The 8,772-nt window shown below is 57.4% G+C and overlaps 1 protein-coding gene across 4 annotated transcripts in view; it reads left to right on the forward strand.

The window, feature by feature from the left end:
* The window catches only part of TBC1D10A (TBC1 domain family member 10A), a 30,686-nt gene extending 24,053 nt beyond the window's left edge, over positions 1-6,633 (forward strand). For all 4 annotated transcript variants that reach the window (XM_070276220.1, XM_023646863.2, XM_070276219.1 and 1 more), the window contains 6 exons: positions 2,942-3,048; positions 3,754-3,868; positions 3,948-4,013; positions 4,712-4,901; positions 5,027-5,181; positions 5,780-6,633. In XM_070276220.1, coding sequence (XP_070132321.1) covers positions 2,942-3,048; positions 3,754-3,868; positions 3,948-4,013; positions 4,712-4,901; positions 5,027-5,181; positions 5,780-6,259 — 1,113 coding nt within the window. In that variant the 3' untranslated portion in view covers positions 6,260-6,633. The remainder of the gene's footprint in view (positions 1-2,941; positions 3,049-3,753; positions 3,869-3,947; positions 4,014-4,711; positions 4,902-5,026; positions 5,182-5,779) is intronic.
* Positions 6,634-8,772: the final 2,139 nt, after the last annotated feature.

Below are 8,772 nucleotides of genomic sequence, written 5' to 3' on the forward strand. Positions count from 1 at the left end.
CAGCCAGACATGGTTCACTTGTGTTGCTTATGGGGTTGTCGGCACTGGGGATGGCAGAGCCAAACTAGTATCCTTAGGGCTCAGAAGCCAGTCAGTGGCCAGAGAGGATGCCCTCTGCAGCCATGCATTCCCCTCCCCAACCCTAACCACTGTCCCCTGCCCCATGGCTGCCAGGGTGAGAACACCCCTCCACTCGTAGAGCTTCTTGGGTCCCACTTGGGCTGGGCAGCTCCTCCAGCCTGCTCCCTTAGGGAACTGTGGGAGGGAGTTAGCTTCCCTGGGGTTGTCCCAGCTCACCTGCCAGACCCGGCCCCACGTGTCAGGGTTTCTCCCAGGACTGGTGACAGGCAGACTGAAACAGAGCTGCCAGCCATCAGCTCTTTGTTGACGTACTTCAGGCTTCAGCAAACATTCCTATCCCACCAAACCTGTTCCCTGAGAAGGGTGGGTGGAACAGGGCAGCCCAGAGTTTCTGCTGTTGACCTGGAGTGGGTAAGAGCTGTTTGCCAGCAGCAGTTGGCCCTGGGGGAGCAGCTCTGAATTGGGGTGATTCGACTGTCCCACAGAGCACCAATACCAGGTCCTACTCAAGTGGCCTCTCAACTCCAGAATCTTCCTCCCAGTGGCTACATCTCTTCCATTTCAGGGGGCTGCATCCTGGGCGGAGGGGGAGGCTCAGGGGTGGGAGCCTCACTCAAGTTCATAGCTTGCCTCTGGCTGCCAGAGCACAGGCATGAAGCCGAGAGCTTGGGTGGTCCAGCTAGCCTCCTGTTAGCAAATGTGAGTGCATCCTATGTGAGGGGCAGAGCATAGAGCTGTATGTGCATTATGTGTATGTTGAGTGGTGCTTCCGGGGAGGAATTGGCCACCCCTATGTAGTCTTGAAGGTTGCTTGTGGAAAGAGAGAGATTTGCTGAGAAAGGTCTTCAAAATGCTCTGAAGCAAAGTGGGGGCCCCGAGGCAGTCCTGGGGGCTGGAACAGTCGTTTTTGAGCACATCTGGAAGAACTTTGCCTATAGGTGACATGGAGGAAAAGGACAGGGATGAGAAGCTCCCTCTGGCTGCTGTGGGCACATGAGACCAAAGCAGGGGTATGGTGAGGGGGCTGCTAGTGGCAGCACGTACCTGTTCCTGTGCTTCCCCGCAGACCCAAGTGGCCAACCCCAACCTCAGCTGTCAGGACAGATTCTGTAGCCCCTGGTGGCTCCTTCTTCTGCACTGGCTATTTCTTCCTCTTTCTTGGGTAGGCCAGGACCTTCTGTCCCTTTCTTAGCTGGTTTTCTTCCCTGGCTTCACCTCATGATGGCGCCAGCGCTTTCAGAATCTCACAGAGGCTGTGGTAGTGGGATCATCTGCCACAGCCCATACCTGCCTTTCATTCCCAGCACACTTTCTCCCCACAGGCCCTTCAGCTACATCTTTTCCTTACTCACCAACCCATGTGTGGTTGAGCACCTTGGGCTGCTGAGGTACCAGGCAAGCACATCCCAGGAACCGACATTTTGGGTTCTGAGGTCCCCTCTTCACAGGAACCCTCAGGAGAACTTGTGGGACCCTCCTCCCCTTTCTGACAAAACAAACCTGCCATGTACTCAGACAGTACCCGGTCCTGGGCCTGACTTATGGGACACACACAGGCTGCCATCTTGAGGGTGTATGGGGTTCTAGAGGTTGCACACCCATCTCTTCAGCTGTGTGCCTGCTCAAGGACCCTTTGTGGGAGCCCCCAGCCCTTCCTTCTACCCTCCAGCCTTCACCACTCTGTCAGGTTTTTCTCTCAGTACTTACTCTCTCACCCCAGGTTCTTTAGTTCAGTGCTGGGACACCCCCACTGAGGGGGCATGAGAGGGAACGGCGCTTGTGTGAAGTCACCCGCTGATCAGGGCCCGGGCCTGGGCCTGCACCCACTTGCTGTGTTTGCTGAGGACCTGCCCTTCCTCTCGGGGACCTCCCCTGACACTGCCCCAGCCTTGCAGGCAACACGTATATAGTCTGCTTCCCTGCTCAGCCCTCTGGGTTTCCTTTTATGGATTTCTTCTCTCTTTTTTAAAGTTGAGACATGACTTTACATAGAGTAAAATGTGCAAACCTTAAGTGTGCAATTTAGTGAATTTTGACAAATAATGCACATCCGTGTAACCAACATGCAAATCAAGATATAGGACATTTCAAATGACCAAGAAATGCTTTTTCTTTGTGTAGTACTTTGTTTTCATAAACAGTACTCATGGTATAAAATGTTCGTGGAAGTTCAAAGAAAAGAGACAATTTCGTTGAAACCCCAGCACCCAGAGATGCCTCTGAGGTTAATGGGTTGACAGATGTCGCATCCTTCCAGACAGCACTCTATGCATATCACACACACACCTATCTGAGTAGGTGACGCCACTTGCGCAGGGAGATAGAAGAGTTGGGATTGATGGCTCTGAGTCAACCAGGCTTCCAGGCCCAGCTCCACCATTTTTCTAGCCACTGAGGCCTAGGGCAAGTGACTTTTGTTTGACCCTCATCTCTGAACAATGTAATGATAGGACCTGTCTTTTGGGGTTGAGGAGAAGAGTCAGTGAGGCCCATGGGTGGTGCAGAGCAGTGCTAACAGGTGGTAGCTATTGCTTTGACAGTAGCCTTCCTTCTGAAGGATGTGACATAAGGTGTTTGTGTGAGTTCTGAATGAAGTACATAGAAGTTATTTTCAGCCATAGCTATGATGGACACTTGCGCACTTGGGTCCTCCTAGAGCCAGGATCACCCCTTAGGGTTGCCAGGGCCCTCCCCGCCTTGCCTCTTTGCCCAGGCTTTCTGACCTATCCTCAGGAAGGCTCAGTCCATGATGGGATTGGGTAGGCAATGCCCCTGGTAGGGGGCTTGTCCAATACCTGAGACAGTTGTATCCTTCTAGCCATCCTTCACTCCTAAAATATGCCCTTGATCTTGCTTCCAGGAGCTGGACATGTCCCCCGGGGACCCCAAGTGGCTGGATGTGATTGAGCGTGACCTGCACCGACAGTTCCCTTTCCATGAGATGTTTGTGTCCCGGGGGGGCCACGGGTGAGCAGACTGGGTGTGGTAGGCTGGAGGTGGCTCTAGTCCCTGTCCCTCAGGAGGCAGAGGAGGTAAAATGAGTGTGGGGTATCCAGGGGGCCCAGAATCTGGGGGCCCCAAACTCCACTGTTAGACTTTCCCTTCTTTGGTTTGAGTCTGATGTGTCCTCTTAGCATCTCCTCTTACCTCTGGGGCAACTTTCATCATTTACTCCCCCGAGTGTTAGAGCTTGCCCGCCTGGCCCTCTTCTGAAACCAAGTTTTGGTGGGGAGAAAAGGTTAGAGAGAGTTGGATGGGCAGAGGGTATGTAGGAAGGGAGAGATGTGGTGGGCCAGGGGACCAAGACAGACACCTTGGACAAAGCTGTCTTGGCCTAGGGGCCACAGCTGCTGGGTGAGAGGCCCACACTTCCAGCCCTCAATTCAGCCTCACCCTGCACCTGGCATCCTGCCCTGGTCTTGCCCTCTGCTTTCTCTTCGAGCCTCTGCCGTCACCTGTCAAATGGGGGAGCTTCTCCCTGCCTCTGTACTCTGGTCATGTGAGAGACCATGTGCTGCAGTGGGAGACTGACCCCTTGGTGACCACAATCAGGTCACGTCCCCTCTCCAAGGGAGTGCAAATTCTGAGACAGGTCTGGTCTAGTGGGGCACAGGTGAAGGCAGTGGGTGGCAGTCATACCTGTCGTCTCTGCCACACATGGCTTCTCCACAGCCAGCAGGACCTATTCCGAGTGCTGAAGGCCTACACGCTGTACCGACCTGAGGAGGGCTACTGCCAGGCCCAGGCACCCATTGCCGCTGTCCTGCTCATGCACATGCCTGCCGAGGTACCACCAGGCCCTGGGTGGGTGAACGGGCGGGCAGGGAACACCCTGCGGAAAGGCCTCACATCTCTCCTTCTCACAGCAAGCCTTCTGGTGCCTGGTGCAGATCTGTGAGAAGTACCTGCCTGGCTACTACAGTGAGAAACTGGTGAGTGCTTGCCAGGCTTGGGACCTGGCCTGGGACCTGCCCCAGGCTGGACACCCTTTTTGGCCTCTCCAGGCCTTTCTCTCCACATCCACTCCTGACTCTGCTTAAAACCTTCCCAGCCTTCTGTTGCTTTCAGGCTGAAGTCCCCAGGCCTGCCAGGGTCAGGTCTCCCAGGTTCCAGAGTCATCAGTTCCACACTTGCCTCCATCTCTGCCTCCAGCCGTCTGGCCGCTCGGCAGGCTCACAGTTCCTCCAGTGCACCCACTTCCTCCCTGCCTCGGCCTCTGCCCCTTTCCTGTCCTTCCTTCCCCTGATAACTCCTCCTTTCCCTCAGCTTTCAGCCCTTGGGGAACTTTCCTTGACCCTGCCAGGTGGGACCTCTAGCACACGCTCACCCAGCGTTCCTGTTCCTGCCGTGTTCTGGGCACTTAGCCCCCCCTCCTCCTCTTCCTAGTCTCTTTGTTCCTGTGATTGATGTCTGTCTTCCTCTTTCTACTTCACACTGCACGAGGGGGACCAGTTGTGTCTGGTTTGCTCATCATTGTATCCAAGCACCCAGCACGAGGCTGGCACCCTGCAGGCAATAGCCACCTGAGGAATGAACGAATGTCTGCCTGGTGCTGGGGGCCAGGGCATAGTCCCTACACTGGCTGCTGCAGGTCCAACATCATGGCCCCGTGGCCTTGCTGTCCCCCCAGGAGGCAATCCAGCTGGACGGGGAGATCCTTTTCTCACTGCTGCAGAAGGTGTCGCCTGTGGCCCACAAGCACCTCAGCCGGCAGAAGATTGATCCGCTGCTCTACATGACAGAGTGGTTCATGTGTGCCTTCGCCCGCACCTTGCCCTGGAGCTCTGTGCTGCGTGTCTGGGACATGTTCTTCTGCGAAGGTACCAGGCTGGGCTCGGGGGAGTACCCCTACCCCCAACCCAGCCCAGAGGGGCCTCTATTTCCAGAGAAACTCCCTAAAGGCCCCCTTGCACTCACCACCTGTCTCCCCCCACCCCCCATGCAGGAGTCAAGATCATCTTCCGGGTGGGGCTGGTGCTGTTGAAGCACGCGCTGGGCTCCCCCGAGAAGCTCAAAGCCTGCCAGGGCCAGTACGAGACTATTGAGCGGCTGCGGAGCCTCAGCCCCAAGATCATGCAGGAGGCCTTCCTGGTCCAGGAGGTGCGGCCCATACCTTCCCCTCGCCACTGGGAGGGAGGGGGAGACGTGGGGGCCCTTTGAAGGGGGGCCTGGTAACCCTCTGCCCTCGAGGGTGGGTCCCCCATGCCAGGCCCAGTGCTCAGCAGCCCAGGATGGTGCGGGTAGACCTCATCCTCCTGTCTGAACGAGAAGAGGGGCACAGAGCAGCCTAGGTTTGCAAGGCCTTCTCTGTTCTGAAGCAGTTGGGAACAAGAGGAGCTGCAACTGTCACCCCCTCTCACTCCCTGGTACCACATCCATGGCCTTTATTTTCCCTTTTTTCTTTCTTTGGTGGATTTTTGTCTCTCAGGGGCTGTAATGAGGTGACACATAGTTAGATGAGTGGACTCATGAGTTGTGGGCAGCTTTCTCCTCTGAGGCCGTGGGTCTCAAGTGCCTGGCTCACCTGGCACTCAGTTCTAAGACTTGTGACCACTGCAGGGACCAGACCTCCATCCTTCTTAGGGTCAGCCTTTAGTGACCAGGGCTGGGAGGCACTGAGAGAGAACAGGGGCCCAGCCTGGGAGGCAGAAGGGGAAGGTTCTTCCTGGTGCCCACCTGCATGTCACTGCCCCCACAGGTGGTAGAGTTGCCAGTGACAGAGCGCCAGATTGAGCGTGAGCACCTCATCCAGCTGCGGCGCTGGCAGGAGACCCGGGGTGAGCTGCAGTCCTGCTCCCCACCCAGGCTGCATGGTGCCAAGGCCATCCTGGAGGCGGAACCAGGCCCCCGACCCACTCTGCAACCTTCACCATCCATCCGCCTGCCCCTGGATGCCCCCCTCCCTGGCTCTAAGGGCAAGCCCAAGCCATCCAAGCAGATCCAGAAGGAGCAGAAGGAGCAGCAGAAGCAGGCAAAGGGGTACCTGGACAAGCCCCCGACCCCAAATCAAACCAAGATGGCATCTGCAGCAGGAGATGCATGTCCCCCACAGGATGTGGCTCCAAAGGACCCAGTCCACCAGGACCCAGCCCCCCAGGACTCAGCTCCCCAGGACTCAGCCCACCACCACTCCCGGGAGAGCCTGACGTCCCAAGAGAGTGAGGATACCTACTTGTAACCCCGGCAGCTCAGGCCTCCAGAGCGGGGTCTCGGCACACATACACAGATCATAGACTGACACTCCAGGGCCTGCCCACCCTCTGAGGGCCCGGCCACCTGGCCACTGGGTGGCAGAGAGTCTGGCTGGCCCAGCACAGATTCCGCCTGAGCCTCCTTATTTATTTTCTCCAGAGTGGAGCTTGGGCCAGCCTAGCTGGGGCAGGCAGAAGTGAGGGCCCATGGGTGGCGCCTCACTCAGCCTCCTCTTCCTGGGGGGATGCTCTCCAGGGCTAGGGCGCTTACATGAGGGGAGAGCGGGGTGGAGGTTGGGGTATTTTTTGTGTAAAATAGAAACATGGTTTTGTACAGAAATAAACAGGCTTGTGTAGAGAAGTGGTGTGCAGGTAGGGACTGGGAAGCAGGTGCCATCCCTGGTGTTCAGCATCTCTTCTCCACACCCTACAGAGCCCCTCATCCTGGCCCCAGCCCTGTTCCAGAGCCTCTCTGAGAAATACCTTGGCGGAGGGCATGCCAAATCTAGGACCAGACCCTGTTCCCAGCCCCTGTTTTCCTTCACCCTATCCCCTCTGCCCCATGTCCACCATCTGCGGTAGATGAGGGTCACCAGGGCTGGAGGCTAGAACTGGGGCCAAGCCTGCTCCCCAGACCTTGATCCCTGCCCATCACTGAGGTCATTTCAGGGTCTTCCTCCTCCAAGCCTGGATGCCACTTTGGACTCCAATAAGGTTCTGAGTGTTCCTTCTGGGTCAGGTGCTGGTGCCAGGAGTGGTGTGAGGGGAGAAGTCTGGGTCTTTGACAAAAGGCCATCTGCAGTTTACTGGGCACTTAGTATGTGCCAGGCTGGGCTGATGGTGTCACGTACCTGATCAGGTAGGCTCTGTTATTTATCCCCATTTTACAGATGAGGAAACAGAGGAGCTGCGTAGGAAAGATGAAGCTGATCCAGATTTGTGCCCAGAGCCTCTCAGCTACCTCTCCTGATCAGGGTACCAGGTGACCTGACTGCCATTGAGGGCCCAGGCAGGCACTATGGTCACAACCTGATGACTATTGAGGGTGAGGACATGGTGTCCCTGGGAGAGGCCCCCCTTCTGCTGAGGAAGCAGCTTTTCCAGTCAAACAATAGTGGCTGTTCCTGGCAGGCCATCAAGCTGGGCTGGGCCGTGGGGGGAGGGGGCGGGAGAGGGAGGAGTAGAGACTCCCTGGAGCTTTCAGGCATTGCAGGGCCTCGGCCTGGAACATCGTGTCCTGATACAGATGGGGAGACTGAGGCTTGGGGAGTCAAAGGTCACATGAGCCTATCAGGGCAGGCCACCCAGTTCCTGCCTCCTGCCCCTCACCCCTGTGGTTTCCTACCCCATCTGCACGTGCCATCAATGAGATGGACTCAGCCTTTGAGGACACTCCCCTCCCCTGTGTGGCAGCTGCACAGTGTTCCATAGGAACCCACCAAGCCAGAGCGTCCAGAGAGCCGAGGCGCTGCCCCGCGTCCATCCACCTGCAGGGAAGGCTCCCGAGCAAGCGGGAGGCCTGCTCAGGCCTGCTGGATCCTATCAGGCCCGAGGCCTGCTTTAACCTGCTTAGTTCAAAGCCTCAGATCTGAGGCCTGAGGATGTTCGGGCCAGACAAGGGCCGTCCGGATCAGGGTGTCCTTGGACATGAAGCAAGTTCAGATGTGCTCAGGCCAGCTGGGATCTGCTAATGGCTGCAGGCTCTGGGAGGCCTCAGCAGGGCTCAAGTCTCAGGCCTGAGATCTGAGTACCCAGTCAGCCCCAGATGCATGGGCCTGTCCCCCAAAGTCTGTGCCTTGGGCATTCCTGGCCCAAGCACTTAGTCTTGAGGGGCCTCAAGCCTTAGGCCTGGCCACCTTCAGCCCCCTACCCCATAGTATGTTGCTCAGACAGAGGTGGCTGGGGCCCTCCCTATCTCTGTGACCCCGTGGGGAGACTTCTATTCTGGAAGTTGGGTGAGAGAAACAGGTGTGGGGGCCACCAAGGCCAGGCAGGTTTTACCTTGTCAGCCCACTTGCAGGGCTCACAAAGCAGGGAGGGGTATATATCAATACCCTTGCTGGGGGACTGGGACTTTTGTCTCCACCACTCCAGCCAGCTCTGGTGGCCCTGCCCCATGCCGAGCCATGAAAGGAAGGAGGGAGAAAGGCACCAAGACACTGTTGGGAGAGAATCACAGGGTCACCCAGGCTGCACAGCAGACCCCTACCCATCCATGCTCCAGGGGCTTGGGGGCAGCATGCTGGTCCCAGCCGAGCCCCGGCTCGCCTCATGAACCTCCCAAACTTCAGTGACCTCAGTCATAAGACCCATACGGAGGCCAGAGGTCAGAAACGACCCCACACCTCACGCTTGCTTCCAACCCCAACGCGGCAGGCATCCTGCGGAAAAGGCGGAGCCCCGAGAAGGGGCGCGGCATGGGCGTGGCCTGGAGGACTCGACGGGGGTGGGGTCAGCGGGTGATCTCTGAGCAACGCTAAAGGGGCGGAGCCAGAGGGGC

The sequence above is a fragment of the Equus caballus genome, chromosome 8, assembly GCF_041296265.1.
Source record: "Equus caballus isolate H_3958 breed thoroughbred chromosome 8, TB-T2T, whole genome shotgun sequence".
Lineage (NCBI taxonomy): Eukaryota > Metazoa > Chordata > Mammalia > Perissodactyla > Equidae > Equus > Equus caballus.